The sequence below is a fragment of the Mchenga conophoros genome, linkage group LG12 (genome assembly GCF_057382185.1).
Source record: "Mchenga conophoros isolate Kocher_MC1m ecotype Shallow Benthic linkage group LG12, M_conophoros_male_GT1.1, whole genome shotgun sequence".
Classification (NCBI taxonomy): domain Eukaryota; kingdom Metazoa; phylum Chordata; class Actinopteri; order Cichliformes; family Cichlidae; genus Mchenga; species Mchenga conophoros.
This window is the reverse complement of record NC_140537.1, coordinates 19,710,644-19,727,492: the sequence shown is the minus strand read 5'-3', so window position 1 is coordinate 19,727,492 and position 16,849 is coordinate 19,710,644. Positions and strand designations below refer to the sequence as shown.

The following is a 16,849-nucleotide window of genomic DNA, read 5'->3' as shown; positions in this document are numbered from 1 at the left end:
ACAGTTTGACAAGTTCTAACAGTTTATTCAAATAAACTCAAATACATTACAGAATAAGAAGTTATATAAAAGTAAAATATTATAAGTCTGCTGAGACATTAGTTGAGGGAAAATGTCATAATTTGTTCAGTTGAGCTAAAAGGAGTATTAAGTGTTTATATAGTTCGGTCTTTGGAAAACTCAGTGGGTGTGTTAATACTGATCAGAGGAGTCATTAAACTAAGGCATCAGGTTTAGATGCGTCATGGTTTACCATAGGGCACAAAAGGCCAACAGCAGTATATGCACACATAATATGGGAGTCCAGGCTTCCTGATTTTGCCTTTAAAGGAAAACGTTGGAATGACAATGTGCATGTTTCCCTAGCAAACTTTGCATTAATTGATGCTGTGAGGTCCAGTCTGTGAGTTGAGCTGAGGCTCTGGGAAGGGAGACAAGTCAGGCATGGGGCTGTCTGGATCCCGCTCCAGGCTTTGGTCTGGTTCAGGCAGGGCTTCCCTCGAATATTCTGCATACCACTCCTTAAGAAACAACACAGAAAAGACCAACACATCATGATAGTCCAAGTCCTGACATGGTATTCAGGATTACATCTTTAGTTTCTTACCTGTATCTCCTCCTCGTACATTTTCATGCTGAGGTCGCTCTTCGTCCTAGACCTGCGACCTAGGTACACTAAAGACGAGTGCTGCGCACAACAAATCAGGAGTAAAAATTAATTAGAGGGACTTAAAGAGCAGAAGAAGACGACTTCTTGCTGTTTGCGTGTGTTCTTACCCCACTTTTGTCCATAGTCTGTAAGACTCCCTGGAGAGAGCTGAGGGAAGACGATCCTGGGCACATCTGTTTGTACAGCTCGAGAGCGGCGAGAACGTCATCACGACTCACCTCTACTTCAAACACGATCCCATTCTCATCTACAGCGTGTACAAACACATTTAATTTAGATCCTGGCTAACAACTCTTAACCTGCATACAATCTCACACACACTCAAACACACCCTCTGGATTTTCTAGCGGTTCCCGGTTCTTGCGACTGTAGTTCATGCGGAACACAAATGCATCTAAAATGAACGCCACGATAATGGTCATCACCACCTGCACAGACAAAACATTGTATGCAATATGGTTACATTCCCACACACTGATTCTTCAGTAGATTATGCAGAGGACAACATTAAAGTAAGACTACACAGGCTCCTCAGGGCAGGATAGAAACATTGAAAAAGGAAAAAAAAAGGCTTCAATTTGTCTCAGATATGCAAAACCTCTGAGTTTTGTTTTGTTCCTCTGTTCGCATTCCTACTCACCATTGTAACTATATAAAAAGTCATGAAGTACAGACGGCTCCAGTGGCTCGTCATAGACGTCACTCCTTCCTGTGAAAGAGCAAAAAGCAGTCAGACACCCGACGATCTGTGCTCAGGCTGCCGAGTGGCGACAGATTTTGAACCACAGATAATCTCACCATAGTGATGTACCAGTTGTTGACCACGGTCAGTTCAAACAGAGTCACTGGAGATAAACAAAAAATGAGTAAATGTTTTTAAAATTCTAGAAAACATAACGCACATGAACACACAACAGATGTAGATAATATACAAAGACAGAATTTTGACAAAAAGGAAAAAGGGATTATTACCAAAGCTACTGAGGATGTTGTTGAAGTTATTGAGATAATAGTAGCCCTCTTCCAGCACTGTTTTGTTGCCTTGTGTGTTGTTGATCAGTCTGTAGGAATCGGCCACTGTGCTCGTACTGAGAGGGAGAGAAAAAAGGAAGAATAAATTAATGAAGTAATGAATCGCCAATGGAGAGACACGACTACTCACTTGCAGCAGTTGGGGTAAACCACATCTGCAAAGAACTCCATTCCCACAATAGCAAAGGAATAGTAGAAGATGATTAATGTCAACCCTAGACTGGCCATCCTGGGGAAGAGCTCAAACATGGTGTCTAAAACATTACGATACCTCTGCTTTATCTTAAATAACCTGCAAAAGGCAACACACAGAAATTTGAATGTAAAATTAATTACTATTGCCATTATGTGCATATATGCTGTCACGTTAAAGGAGATTGAAAATCATACCTTAGCAGCTGAAGCGGTCTGAGAATTACAATAAAGTAGAACGGCTCCTTATCGAAGGCAAGAGCAATGAGGCCCAAGAAGGCAAAAACCGTCACAGAGAAGTCAAACCTGGACGGAAGAGCACAATGAGGATTACCAGCAAAAGCAGAGAAACAGGGTTTCATATCAGCTCAGAGGTATTTCTGTGATTTTCTTTTAAATATAAGTAGGCCTACTGAAAAACAACATGTCACGTTTAATTATTAAAGATTCCTAAAATTTCCACACTCAAATGGAGTCTGTTGATTTAGACATTGTTTGTGTTTAACAGAGTGCACAGTTTGAGTTTTGGATGCAGCACAGATTTGTGTTTTCAATGTGTGTTACTCACAGATTCCACCCAGAGCTGAAATAGGCAACTGGCCCCAAACCTGATATTTTCAATAACACTTCTACACCATAAACTGAAAGTGGAAGGACAGACACACAGTGTAAACGACTGTAATTAATCCTCGACACCTTATGACATTTTAATACTATCTGGACTTTCTATGTGGGGTGCAGGGTTTGGGTGGGGAGGGTGCCATGCAGCCTACTTACTGGTCAGAAAAACAATGTAACTCCAGGGAACCAATTTGGACCAGGAAAATCCACCTGCAAGAGGAGAGGAAGGTAAAACACCTGGAGTATTGGAACACATGCCTTAGTACTGTGCAAGTACTGTGCAAAAGTCTTGGGGCATTTTTTAAAATATATTGCCAGGAAATTAAGCGCAGTTATTCACTGGAACACATGTAAACATACGTGTATAAAGCAAAAACTGAGTTTATACAATTATAAAGAGCTTGAAATTCAATATTTGGTATGACCACCTTTATTCTTCAGCACAGCCTGAACTCTCATAGGCATAGGTCTTCAGGAATACTGACATTCAAAGCTCTTCTTTGGATGTTGGCTCCCTTTTAGTTCTGCTCTCCATCTAGATGATCCCACACTGCTTCAATAATGTTGAGGTCCAGGTTCTGGGGAAGCTAACCTACCTAGGTAGATTAAACACATTGCCAATGTGTTTGAGTTCATTGTCATGCTAAATAATTAAGCTGTTGTCAGTTAGACGTTTTGCAGAATATACTGCATGATGAATCCAAATCTGGCAGTACTTTTCTGCATTCACAATCCTGTCAACAGCCCCAACACCACCGGCTGAAATGGAGCCCCAAACAATGAGAGAGTCTCCAACATGTTTTACAAATGGCTGTAGACACTCACTGTTGTACTTCTTTTCTGACTTCCTCTGTACATACTGACAATGATTTGACCAAAAATGTCAAATTTGTGTTCTTCAATCTATCAGACACATTTTCCACTGATTCAGTCCAGTTCTTGTGTAATTTGGCAAACCTCAGCGTTTTCTTCCCATTTCCCTTCCTCAAGAATGGCTTCTTGACAGCCACCCTTCCACTGAGACCTTTTCTGATGAGGTTTCAGTGAACAGTAGATGGATCGACTGAACGGCCAGATGCATCTCTCGGGGTCCTGCATCAGGTCTTTGCTGAATTTCTTTCAATTTCTTAAGGACATGACTTTCAGATGTTGTTCATTTGTGCTGTTTTTCATAGATTCAACTATAGAAATGGAAACAAGTTATCCCTTTCTACATCAGGGTGCTAGTAATAATATGCCTAAAGATAGAATATTAATAATTATTATTTTTCTGCTTAGTTGTCTTTTATGTGTAGACACAACACTGGTTCATCCCTTGAGTTAGGGGCCTTTTTTATCATTGAATGAGTCATAGGTCAGAGTTAAGCGGTTTATCAAACAACAAAAACATTCCACTGAAAACAGTCAGGGATGAGGACTGGCCTAAGTAAAAAAGCAGCCAATGTCGAAAGAAAAACTTTTAAAGACCTCCAGAAAGAATGGAGAACTATTGCTCAAAACCAATTTAAAATGACAAGAAAGTCTGGCTCCTTTAAGGCAAAATATCAAGATATGAGGGGTTCGTGACTTTTGCACAGTACTGCAGATTACGGTTAAAGATCTTACTATTCAGCTGGTACGTCTCCACAAGGATCCAAACACCGTTGATGGCCACCACCACATCTACAGTCACAAAAAAACTTTGATAAGAGACTTTGATCAGTATCACTGATAGCAGCTGGGAGAAGATCAATGATTACACTTACACATAGTATACTGAAAGGCCTTTGACTTCACAAGCAAATGGATACCTAATAAATTGGAGAGGAAAGTATCCACAATAAGGGATCAAGAGCCAATCTTATTTTGCCTGACAACAGAAGAAAAGAGAGAAAGAGAACTTTCCTTTGAAAATGAGGAAGGCTGTGTGTGGAAGATCATCAAACCAGTGTTCTCCACTGCGACGTGCCTAAACAACACACAGATTGACAGTAAATGTATATTTGAATCAACCAGAGGAGCACAAAAATAGAGCAGCTACACAGCAGAAATGTCAGGCTAATTACCTTCCATTTAAGGCCAGTGACCTCATAGAACTTATAAAAGTCCTGCAGGCTGCAACAGAACACACCACCATTAAATCAGTGACAAAGCAAATCAATGTAAAAGGATTTTCATTCTGAGAAGTGGAAGAGAGACAGTTACCTGAGCATGGGAGCCCCTGATGTGTTAAGAGCTTTGTAAGTGAGGAATCGGTCTCTTGCAGACATGCGTGGTCTGTAAAAACGCATCAGACCATCGAACTGCTTCAGAGACACACCCATCGGTCTCTGTGTAACACAGAGAAACATAAGAAAAGCTTAAGAAAACACCTGACAGTGTTAAAGAAAAAGGAAAGACATGTTACAAATAATAATAATAATAATAAAAAAAACAAAAAAAACAGGCCTACCTGACGGCTAACTAACAGCTGAAAGGCATGGTCGATAGCAGAGCGTTTGTGAAGCAAGAGAGATTTAAACTTCATTTTCTCAACATCATTAAATGTATCAAACACGACCGCCAGGAGCTGGAGAGGGGGGCACAGACGGCGATGATGAGTAACTGGGAAAACTTCAAGCCGTGTGTATTTTCAATAGGACTCAAAGACATCTCAGAAATTGTGAAAAAAAACAAGCTTCTTCTACCAGGTTCATGATAAAGTAGAGCTCGATAGAGAGGTATACAATGAAGAAAACACAGGACCAGCGGTTCTTGGAGTATGCTGGCATCATCACATCAGGGAAACTACAAAAGTGAAAGAGAGATGTCATCAGATGCAGACCGAGTCATAAGATGCAAAAAAACCCAAAAAACTGTGGAAGCAGATTAAGCAAAAGTGGTAAAAGGATTTATGAGAAGCTCTAAACGTGGTGAGCACTGCTTACATGCCCCATGTGTAAAGATAACCAAGCGGCAGTAGTACGTGTATTGCCGTGCTTACTTTGCTGTGGTCAGCAGCACAAACAGGCTGACAAGGCTGTTCTCCATAGTGTTGAAGTACTGTGGTGAGAGGATAGGGTTCAAGACAGGAAATATGACCAGACACAAAACTGGCACAAAGAGAAGAACCACCCAAATCCCTGAAATGACATAACTCAAACAAACTCTTGTAAGTGAGATGGAAGACTCAACATACCGGATCAGAGGTGTTCGTGGAGAAGAGACAGAAGCCTGGAGGACACAAAGAGCTAATCAAATACAAACATTAACAAAAACAGCATTTCCTCTGCTTGAATAAACAAGTTTAACAAATAGAGGACAGAAAATAATCAAAGTGTTTCTTTATGCACTCTTACCAAGAATAGCAAATATAACCATGAAGAAAAGCAGCAGCAGGAGGATGTCAATAAAAGGCGGGAGAGACTGGAAGATCTGACGCAAGTTTCTGATTGGATGAAAGAAACCTCGTCAGTGACAACTGCCTTGTGGGTGGCCACAATAGAAAACAAAAGAACTTCTCAGAAACATTTGTTAGTAAGATAGATGGAGCTGAAATCTCACTGAGTTTGTTTAATTTTGTCTGGCTTTACAAACCTACAGAGTTGAGTCACCGTTTTCTTTCATATGACAAGACTTTTGCTTGGAGCCCGGGCGGGGACGACTAGTCTCTCTGTTCCCGCTAGTATTTTCCAGTATGCAAGTCAAATGTGTGCTCAATCAAAAATGTAATGTCTATTTTGTGGCAATGTCTTGGGCCAGACTGAATCTGTGTGTGTGTGTGAGTGTGTAGGTCATTATTTACCTGCGCACAGCACCACAATATCTACAGTCCACCAGGAATATTGGTCTGAGCGCTCTGGTCACTCGCATGTGAGAAGTTTGTCGGATCAGAACCACTATGGCCTCCACAAACTGTACCAGTAACACACACGTCTGTGCAAAGAGAGAAGACAACATGTACAGTGTAGGATAATGAAAGCTGAATCCCAAACTATAACATCAGATCTGCAGATAGCAAAGTTTAATCGCCTTTCTTCAGACTAATCCCTAATTTAGACGTCTGTTGGGAATCTTTGTATCACCTACGTAAGTGGTCAACGTCGTTGCTCACATTTATGCTTGTGTGTGTGTGGTGTGTTACATGTTAATTAGCGTGTGGTCCTGTCCCGATGTTTTATACGCGATGGTAACTGATAGAAAAAAAATTAAGTGCTGCAAATGTTTTTCCCTCTTGGGTCCTCGCTTTTTGTTGTGCTCAGTTCGTGTGTGTGTGTGTGTGTGTGTGTGTGTGTGTGTGTGTGTGTGTGTGTGTGTGTGTCTTTTCCCCAGAAGCAAACATATCTGTCCCTCTGTTTTCCCATTTTTTTGTACATTCCCTCATTTGAAGTCATCTGAGATTATTAGTAGATACAACTATGGTATGAATTTGAAAAACCCAGTTGACTTTCTTTTTGAGTTATCATATTCACGAGGTTTTTTAGAAAACATGACCTCTGACCGTAACTGAGATCCACACAATGTAACAGCAACCCGACTGCCACACACACACACGCACAATAATTATGAAATTATTAACATGTAACAGTTACCTTAACCATTGTCCTCTTGTGCCGTATGAAGGTGTGGAAGCCTAACCAGCGGAGTTTCATGCATAGCTCAAATGCCACCATAACCAAAGCCAGCAGCTCCAGCGTGGCGTGGACCTGAATGACATCAAATACACAAGTTATAAAGGAAACTAGCCACTCATTAGTCATTTTGTTAGGTACACCTATTAAACTGCACATCAACACAAGTCTTTAATGAGCCAATCACATGACATATCACATGGTGTTTAGGCATGTCAAGGGAACCTGCTGGTAGAACTGGTGTACACAACATGAAAGCATGGATCCCTCCTGTTTTGGGGTTATGATTCATGATGCTAGTGGTGTAATGAGAGATATTTTCTAGGCACACTTTGGGCCCCTTAGTACCAACGGAGCATCCTTTAAACAAACCAAATTGTTGCTAATCATTTGGATGGCTTTATGACCACATTGTGCCCATCTTCTGATGGCTGCTTCTAGCAGGACAACACACCATGTCACAAAACTAATCTCAAACTGAGACAGAGAATTCACTGTCCTCAAATGGCCTCCACAGTCACCAGATTTCAATCAGAGCCCCTTTGGGATGAACTGGAGATTCTCATCACGGATGTGCAGCCAACAAATCTGCAGCAACCGTGTGATTCTATCATGTCTATGAGCAATTTTTCCTGCACCTTGATGAATCTGCAGAATTAGTACAGTTCTGAAGAGGAAAAGGGTCCAACCCAGTGTTACCAAGATGTAAATTAGAAAGTGGCCCGCGACTGTAAGGTAAAGTTGTGTTATTAGTTCATATTAGTATGTTAGCGAGTAGAGATTCACTCACATAGACATCCAGGCGCAGTGAGGGTACAGCAGGAGCCTCGCACAGTGAGAGCATCAGCAGCAGCAGGCCTGTCAGCAGCTCCATCATGTAGAACAGGTGGTTGTGCGCAAACAGGTACGCCGCAAGTGCCTTTGGGTTTCGAGGGTGAGTGAAGAACTTATCATTGTTCTCTCCTTCCTACACAGAAAATGTAAAAGTTACACATTTGTGCATACAAGTTGGCAAAAGTGATGGATGGATGGATATGAACGTTTCTAATTTTTTAAACAGCTTTAATTCCCAGAGTGTTTTTTTTTTAAATTGGTTTTTCAATTTTTTTCTTCCACGGGAGACATAACAGAAAATGTTTTTCTGCACTTAATTTAAACTGAGCAGAACTCAACATTCAGACCAACGATGTAAAAAGAACTTCTCAAAGGCATACAAATGCACAAGTGTGCTTACGGTTATTTGTACTTTGCAGCTCTTCCAATGATTTAAAACAGGCCAACCAAATCTAGGAGCCACTGCCAATTTTAGAAAGTAAAACATTCAGACATTGATAAGAGACACACAGATAAATATTGATTGACAGCAGCTTTCTTGTCTGATTTATCAGTGTTTATGAGTTTGTTCTTTGACATTAATTTTGCACTGGTTGGATATTCAAACATATAGTGAGAAAGAGAGAGACTTTAAAACAGGAATTTATTTGTAATAAAGATTGCTTCTTTCCCTAAAAAGAAAATTAAAAGCAAACCGAACAGTACTGGCCAACTTGGCATCTCCATCGTATCAGTTCAAAGGTTTTACAAATCAATAATCTACATTCTGTTGAATGTGTCGATACCATTATAAAAGTCAGATTTTTGCATAAACGCTGTGTATAAATCAACAAATCTGCCAATAATCAACCAATAAAATCAGTCGGGTAGAATTTTTACACCAATTGTGGCTTTTTAAAATACAGTTACAAAACCTTATGAGGTTATGTTTTTGTATCAGCAACAAGACAAAAACCCCATTTTTGGCAAAAAGTTCCTTTCATGTACATCAACACTGCCTTTGTATTTTATTTTGCACAGTTTTGCATGTTTATAGATTTATAACATCCTGCAGCTTTTCAGGATGTAAATATAGCTCACGGGGAGAGGACAAGGTCTAACTATCTACAAGTAATACAGTGTAGAAGGTATAATAAAACTATAATGTGATCATGTGAATGAGTGCATACACTAATAAATGCAGCAATGCTCTGGTTGTAAATACCTGCAGGTAGATGGCTGCCTCTTGGTAGTTCATCTCCCAGCTTTGTCGCAAGGACACATTTTGGGATCTGTAGTTTTGTGGGCCAGGCGTTGAGATCACAGCGTTGTTAACTACGTCATAACTGCCTCCTCCATCTGGAAGACAAGACTTAATTGTGAGTGTTCTCATACACCCCTTATTTATGTGAGTCACACAAAGGGGTATCCGCCTACCAATGCATTCTAGTTCTAGCTGTAAGGCAAAGGATGAAGTCACTACAGGGCTCTCGATATGCGACTGATCTTCACGGAAACCAGCTGCCTGTGTGTGCGAACTCTCCATTTGTCAGTCTGGATTCATCAGCTGTGTGACGGTATTAACATCCCTTACTTCCAAGGACCAAGTGTACATGTGTGTCCCAGTCACAGTATGCTGGTCTCGTTCCAGCATCAATACACATCTGGAGATACAGATGGCCAGACATTCCACACAGACCTGATGCAAACAACAGAAACCAAGTCACAAGTGGATCTGGATGAAATCCTTACAGATCCGGAAATATCCCGGAGATCAAAAGGACTCTGGAGAGCAGACCCCTTTTAAAATGATCACAGATGCTCTTGAGGTTCTGCACTTGTAGTTCTTTGAGAATCAGTTGCTTGTTTTGGAACAAAAGTCACACAGAAGAGTGATATTACATTTTTTGCCAGACTGAAAAATTACCTCCTCCTGACTCTGTGGCACAACATGAACCTTGATCCCAGTGCTGCCAGTCAGTAATAAAGTGTGCTTTCAATCACATCACATTTGCTATTAAGCCTCTGTCATACCACAAACAGGATGCAGGCACGAGACAGAAAAACCACAAAAGGAACTGATTTTGCAATACCAGACGACAGCGAGTGACTAACTTTGGAAGACACGAAACTCCTATGTTAGGGCTTAAAACACATAAACATAATATCGTATAAATTAAGTCAAGTGACCAAGATAAAATCCAGACAAAGTCAGTATTCAAACTCAAGCCTGGTCCCAGGTTCTTCCTCAAACAAAGCTGTCCCTCCATGCGGCTTTCTGCAGCTGCATACTTTACTCTGGCGCAAGTCTGTTGGGGTACTCTTCCCACACACTGTACATCACATATTTTCTCTTCGGGCACGACTCCTTAGAATCCAACGTGCTGCAGGTCACAGATGTTTTCTATCCACCATGACAGCAGCAGACTGAGCTGAAACGAGAAGCTTAAGTTCCAATCCAGTGGCAGCCTACCCGTTACTCTGACAGAAGTACACCCATCGTCTGCTGTGTGCCACTCCGACCACGCATTTGTTTGAGAACAATAATACGTTTGAAGCTCCCAGTCAATAACACAGTGACGTCAGGCTCACATACACAGATCCAGCAGTCATGTCTACTTGTCCCAGAAAAATAAAGGGTCCGGAACATGGGCAATAAAAACTAAATTCCTCACTTCTATCCAAGCATGTGATTTGTCACTCAAGTGATAAGAGGCAGCTTTATTTCATAGAGTCCAGGTTCATACTCCCTCTATTTCCAGAAGGCTTTGGCAGCAAGCAGACAAGAACAGCAGGACTTGTCCCACTTGTACACCACTCCCATATATGACAGAAAAAACACTCCTCTCGTCTTCCTGTTCATGCCAGAGCTAGAGAAAATGATACTCACTCACACACACGCACACGCACACACACACACACACACAAACACACGCTACCCATATGCACCGGGGAGGGGCTGAGGGGCACACAGTTCTAAGCTGAGCCAGCAGTTTTTCAGATGGGTCATTTTGTAGCTTATATGTGAGGAAAACAAAGGCAGCAGGATTACTATGTCAAGCAGATGCACAGATACTCATACATGCTCCACCCACACGTGATCCCAGAGCCTGGTGGACAATCTGTTTTCTCCATTCAAACAGCAGAGCCTGGATGTGCAATATATATGCAGCTGACTGTCAACATTACAGCGCTTCTGACTGCACCAGTGCATTATGGTAAGTTAAAAAAAAGAACATTAACTCCATCTATAAACAGCTATAATAAAATAAACAGTTTATGCAAACGCTCCTCTCTGAATACTGTAGTGTACAGTAAAAACAACCATCAGAGTTCAATACTCAGCTGACATTTTATCTGGACTACCTTTAGAAAAGTATTGATCGAACTGTATTTGTTTAAATACCTGGTGTCAACCATCCAAAGCGATAAACAGCGGCACAAGAGAGATGAAGAAGAGAGTGCAGGCAAGGTGGAGTGGTTGGAGACAAGTGCCAGGGGTGGTTTGTGACAGAAGGACATACTGCTGAGTTATAAGAAATACTGTTCGCAGAAAGTCATCGCCTTATTTGTCTGATTAGAAGAGAACAGAACATACTGGAGTTTTCTGCCCCATCTCAGCAGGAGCAGATAAACAGGGAGCCAAGGTCGTAGCTTAGGCGCCGTGTGAGAGAAAGCATGTGATTGTTTAGGCTTTTATGATTAGGTGGGGGCCACTAGAGGCTATAAGAGTTTGATCAATGCTCCACCATTTTGAGATCTGATGCTGTCTGCGTACGGTGTCCATCTCCCACGCGTGTGATCATTAAAATCATCGTTTGAATCAACCCGGCCGGACCAGTGTTGTTATTGTGGTTTTTCCTCTTTCTCCATCCCCAATATTTGAATCCGTAACAGTTTACAAAATGATAGTGAGACCTGCTGCAATGTACAGTTTGGAAATAGTGGCTGTGACAAAAAAACAGAAGGCAGAGCTGGAGGTGGCAGAGTTTTGATTAGGAGTCACCAGAATGGACAGGATTAGAGATGAGTATATCAGAGGGACAGATCAGGCGGTGGGTTTAGGAGACAAACTTCAAGGGGCAAGGTACAGTGGAGAGATAGTGGATGTATTTAACAAAGGATCCTGAACATGGAGCTGCCAGGCAGGTGAAAAGGAGGAAGAGCACAGAGAAGGTTCAAGGGTGTAGACAAAAAGAGAGGTTTGCCGGGACAAAGGAGGATGTAGGAATAGGGTGAGATAGAGGGAGATAATCTGCTGTGGTGACCTATGAAGTGAGCAGCCAAAAGAAGAAGAAGCAGACTGAACCTGTACAGAAGTAGTGATTTAACTTATTGAATCTTAGAAACTTGGGTGTGTTGTAATTTTGACCCTAATAGTGTATTTAAAATGTTGGGGGTGAACGAACCCCCAACACCACAGCCTTCTTAAAGGTGGGGATTATTACACAGGTGTTACACAGGAGTGCATTAGTTTTGGCCGGGTGTGCTTTCTCAATGGGATCTGTGTATTACTTGTATGTCTACTGCGACAGCATTACAGTAGAGACACCAAACCACTTCCCCCGATCATGTTCCTTTCCTTGGTGTACATGTACATTGTTTGCATTGCTTGACTACAGAGGTATGTGATGATATCACTGTATAGACTTACTTTCGTCTCCTCTTTCAGGCTCCTCGCTGAGCAGACCACTATTTGCTTCGTCCCAGGTTAAGATGAGAGGCACATCGTCGTCAGTCTCCATGCTAGCTAGCAGATAAACAGACTGCAACCTGCTTGGAATTCCACCTTTTTGTCAGACTTAATCACAGCTACCTAACAGCTAAATAAGTGTAAGGTTTTCTCCGCAAACAGCAGTAGAACTGCACATCTTGTTGAGGACGGACGGCAGGGTTAGATATTAGCAGACAAACCGAACAGTTTCTATCCTGTGTTATATGCAAGTTCAAATATCGATAGTAGAATAGTCAAAAACAGGCTCTAGCGCCTTTTACAGTATGCTACACAGACATGGGGTTGGGGAGCTTACAGATTTGGTGTCTTCCTTGTCACAAATATCTATCTCCGATTTAACTGTCTCGCTGTCACGCAGGCTAATAAGCTGTCCGTCTGGGTCCATCGCGGCAGCACCATTTCCGCACAGCTACACAACTAATTTGATTACACATAGAACGGATAACCACTCACAGCTAATTGACGTCTAGCTTTATCTTTTTGAGAGCAACATTATGTACAAGAACGACGCCGCAAAAACTCTAGAGATACCTACAACTTATGGGCAGAACTGGATAAACAAACTTTTACGACACTAGCAGCAGTTAACGGCAGGCTAAGTAAGTGACCATGCATATTTCCAAAGTAAAAGTCGGCAATTTTAACACATCATAGTATATTAATTTAAAGCTAATACCTGTATGAATTTGTTTGAAATGTGGTAAAGTATTCATATATATGTGTGTGTATATTTTGTCAACATAAGCAATCTGTAATATGATCCAATGCTGAAGCGGTAAATGGCTATTTGGTATCCTAGCAACAGGAAAACAAATAAAACCCATACACTTACTGAGAGACGTCTACAGGTATGTAGCTTAGCTAACTTTGTATATTACACAACTAAAGTAAAAGCTGCTTATGTGCCACAAGCAAACAAAAACCGAGAACAACCTTTTCATTTTTTTAATTTACGATGTGTAGTTTAGAGCGTTTAGTACTCACAGTACTATAGATACTTAACTGGCTCGCTAATAAGAAAATTAATTTACCAGGTATAAAATAAAACCGATACAGTACTTCACAAAGAGCCCGTGACTTTAGACTAAAACTGAGATAGAAAAGTAACTTCTCTTATGTGTAAAATACATTGTCAGACAAGTTTTGTTTAAGCGATTTCTTGATTCAGCAGGTCTGACAGTAATCCGACAAGTTAGTGAAAGTAAACTGAGCTTTCCAAAAATGTTTTAATCACATGATTACATACTTTTTTGTCCCTTAATAAATTAAGTCATCATTTAACAATTGCATTTTTTTTATTTAGTCTGGTTGTCTTTGTCTAATATTAAAATTAGTTTTCTGATTTAACACAAGTAAGTGTGACATATAGAGTAAAGTGAAATATACGAACTCGTGCTAAATTCATTCATAGAAAACACTGCCTTTATCAAAAGCTAAGACACTGTAGACAAAACCAGACTTCTTTTTTTTTTTTCCCAGTCGAAGCCACTGAGTGTTGACATGTCTGAAGATTGGTTTGCATTGCTGCCAAACAGCCAGTCAGAAGATGGTTGCTTGGTACAGAGCAAGCACCTCTCTAGTGAGGCTCATATTATTTTAAGTACACTTGAAAACTGCATCAGTAAAATTGAGACCGCAGCAGCTCTGCCCGCTCTCCTCCACCTTAACAGTAAGTCTGAGATTGTTGACAAGGACTTGAGCAAGGCACTTGAAAAACATCGGATTTTAGTGGAAAGACTGGAGAAACTAAAAAGTCTCAAACAGGAGTCCGTTGAAGAACAAATAAGAGATGCCAGGATCGGAGGAGAGAAGGAGAGAGCTCAGCTTGGGAATGATCTCAAGAACTCTGTCAGGGATATTCTCCGTTATTGCCGAGCCCATTCAGATGGCATTATTGGCTTGAGGGTGGAACTAGATATAAAAATAGAGGAAAAGGAGTACAAATTAATTAAAGGATTAAAGGTGCTTCATAGCCACATGGTAGAAAAGTTTCTGATCAGCCCGGACGAGGAGCTACAGCTCATCACAAAGCAGAAAGAGTTTTCATCCTCTGCAAAAGATCTGGAGAAAAATATTTCACTGGAGGAAGAAGAAGTAGCTAAAGCTATACAGCAAGTAGATGCTGAGGTAAGGTGTCAAGGCTTTTTCATTAGCAGCTAGAGAAGCAGAATCTTCATTTTTTCCATCTTCTCACCTCCTATCCATTGCTTTTGACATCACAGATTTCCCAGAAAGAGAACACAATCAAACACTTGGAAAGTTTGCTGCAGGCGTGCAGCCCTCAAGAAGGTGATGTGTCAGATGATAACATGTCGCCTTTTGAAGACAAACAGGTGCAGGCACACATTCAGGTGTCAAAGCTGAAGCAGGACCGTTTACAGCAGGAAATTGATCAACTGAAAATTCAGCTCAAAAATGTTGTGCTTGAGAACAGACAGGCTGAGAGATTACTCCAAGAGGTACGTTTAGTGTAACAATAAGGTTTCATGTTTTACTTGTGGTAGTGTATTTGGTTTTCATTAAACTCGTGTTCACTGTTCTTGTTTTTTGGCAGAAAAATGAAAAGATGCAAGGGAAAATTGACTCCTTAATCCAAAAGTTTGACAACGAAATAGGAGAAATCCAGGTACAAACATTCCACTGCAAAGTACCAGAAATAGTCTGTAAAATATTAACATGGGGTCTTTCTACAAACTTATTACTCATTACTATATTCAGAATATGTCCCTAAAATATTATGTTAAGGTTATCACAGTTGCACAGTATGTGACACCTCACAATAAACTGGGTAAACTGTATGCCACAGTATCCTGGCTAATCCATGCAAAGTTGTGACATTTACTGTATTTACAGTACAGTACCAGCTCAATATTAACACGTGACAGCCCTGTACACTTAATGACAAGTTTTGACACCTAAGGTTATATCAATAAAGATGTAGTTTGATGACCATTAGAATAGGTTCCTGTATAGAGAACAATCCCAGTCAGTTTGTTCAGGAAGCAGGCCTGAAACCACTCAGTTCAGAAAAGAAAAACAATGGTTACCCCTAGTAAGCATCCAATGAGGAAAGTGTTTACACATTTAATTTTCAATTTTACACATAAAACTTATATTTATTCTATGAGCTCTTTGTAATTGGTAAATCAGCTGGTTCTTATATATAACGTTTCTACTTGAGCACTCAAAACAACTTAGGTTCATAATCTTGCCCAAGGATACTGTGGCATACATGATCTGCTCTATCACAGCATATAAAATAACATCCAAGTTTCTATGCTTTAAAATCCAGAACTGTTGTATTTACTCTTGTATAACATCTGGAAATAAAGGTGTTGTCCTGGGTTTTCTTTTAGGTCATTGTTACCTTTTTATGTCCTTAGTAAATTAAGGATGCTCAGTGTCAGTCAAAGCATTTCTTATATTTTCACCACTTTTCTGTTTTTTCTTCACTCCACAACCATATCCACTGCCATCTCCCTCTTCTCCACTTTTGACACAACACACCCCCAATGCCACCATCACCTTTCTTAGGCCAAACTGGAGGTGAATGAAAATGCTTATGAAATGGAGGACAATGAGCGGAAGAAGTTTGAGAAACCCTTTGCTACCCTGGAGATGGAGTACAATCAGATCCAGGAGAGGAGGCGGCTGGCTGAAGAGAAGAGACAGGAGGAGATCAGAGAGCTGGAGTTGAAGACCAAAGCTGCCATTCTGATCCAGGCCTGGTGGAGAGGCTACAGCGTTCGCAAGGCCTTAAAGAACAAGGCCAAAAGCAAAAAGGCCAAAAGGGACAAAGGAAAGGGCAAAGGCAAGAAGACCAAATAAACCATGCCTTATTGCATCAGTGTTTCTTTGCCAAGACACACTCCTCTTGTAGAGTGTGAATGTTGTTTTCTTTTTAAATGAAGTATTTGTTTCCAGCAAGTATTTCCTGTTTTGTGTGTTGAGTAGTTTCTGTGGCTCTGTGTTACTTATAAAAACAAAAACATTCTGAGTTGATGTTGTCAACATCATTAGAGTCATTAGACTGAAAAAACACCAGATAGAGTAGCATTTTTATTTGTCAATGTCAGCAAAAAAGAGTTTGGCAGTTTGGATGTGAATTCAGCTCTGCATGGGTGTGTTTGATTGACTTCTGTTAACACATCTGTAGTTCTTTTGCAGCAAATGTCCACCACATGTAAACTCCACTTT

At 40.7% G+C, this 16,849-nt stretch overlaps 2 protein-coding genes across 4 annotated transcripts; one reads left to right on the top strand and one right to left on the bottom strand.

The window, feature by feature from the left end:
- Positions 1-4: 4 nt before the first annotated feature.
- Positions 5-13,243, bottom strand: tpcn1 (two pore segment channel 1). 2 transcript variants are annotated; one of them, XM_085294263.1, is made up of 26 exons: positions 12,572-13,243; positions 9,143-9,276; positions 7,895-8,071; positions 7,066-7,179; positions 6,279-6,409; positions 5,833-5,921; positions 5,673-5,707; positions 5,478-5,536; positions 5,182-5,281; positions 4,947-5,063; positions 4,700-4,824; positions 4,561-4,609; positions 4,402-4,463; positions 4,261-4,307; positions 4,121-4,177; positions 2,672-2,725; positions 2,463-2,535; positions 2,093-2,200; positions 1,833-1,994; positions 1,643-1,758; positions 1,469-1,515; positions 1,311-1,379; positions 1,002-1,098; positions 778-917; positions 608-688; positions 5-521 (listed from the first exon to the last, which is right to left on the bottom strand). In XM_085294263.1, exons 1-26 carry the CDS (start codon positions 12,660-12,662, stop codon positions 378-380), a joined length of 2,478 nt encoding a protein of 825 aa, XP_085150389.1. In that variant the 5' UTR covers positions 12,663-13,243; the 3' UTR covers positions 5-377. The 2 variants fall into 2 exon arrangements, with proteins under 2 accessions (XP_085150389.1, XP_085150388.1); XM_085294262.1 differs by lacking the exon at positions 12,572-13,243 and adding an exon at positions 9,355-10,672.
- On the top strand, positions 12,632-16,575 carry drc10 (dynein regulatory complex subunit 10). 2 transcript variants are annotated; one of them, XM_085294267.1, is made up of 5 exons: positions 12,632-13,251; positions 14,132-14,779; positions 14,875-15,111; positions 15,207-15,278; positions 16,187-16,575. In XM_085294267.1, the coding sequence occupies exons 2-5, from the start codon at positions 14,153-14,155 to the stop codon at positions 16,478-16,480; spliced, it is 1,230 nt and encodes a 409-aa protein (XP_085150393.1). In that variant the 5' UTR covers positions 12,632-13,251; positions 14,132-14,152; the 3' UTR covers positions 16,481-16,575. The 2 variants fall into 2 exon arrangements, with proteins under 2 accessions (XP_085150393.1, XP_085150392.1); XM_085294266.1 differs by lacking the exon at positions 12,632-13,251 and adding an exon at positions 13,294-13,500.
- The last annotated feature ends 274 nt before the right edge of the window (positions 16,576-16,849 follow it).

Coding starts and splice junctions, on each gene's coding strand:
- tpcn1 (XM_085294262.1), bottom strand. CDS start 9,463: ATGGAGAGTTCGCACACACAGGCAGCTGGTTTCCGTGAAGATCAGTCG. Junction 5,537..5,672: donor CCACGAACACCTCTGATCCG/GTATGTTGAGTC, acceptor CTCTCACCACAG/TACTTCAACACTATGGAGAA. Junction 522..607: donor TGTACGAGGAGGAGATACAG/GTAAGAAACTAA, acceptor TTGTTTCTTAAG/GAGTGGTATGCAGAATATTC.
- drc10 (XM_085294266.1), top strand. CDS start 13,432: ATGGCTATTTGGTATCCTAGCAACAGGAAAACAAATAAAACCCATACA. Junction 14,780..14,874: donor TACAGCAAGTAGATGCTGAG/GTAAGGTGTCAA, acceptor TTGACATCACAG/ATTTCCCAGAAAGAGAACAC. Junction 15,112..15,206: donor CTGAGAGATTACTCCAAGAG/GTACGTTTAGTG, acceptor GTTTTTTGGCAG/AAAAATGAAAAGATGCAAGG.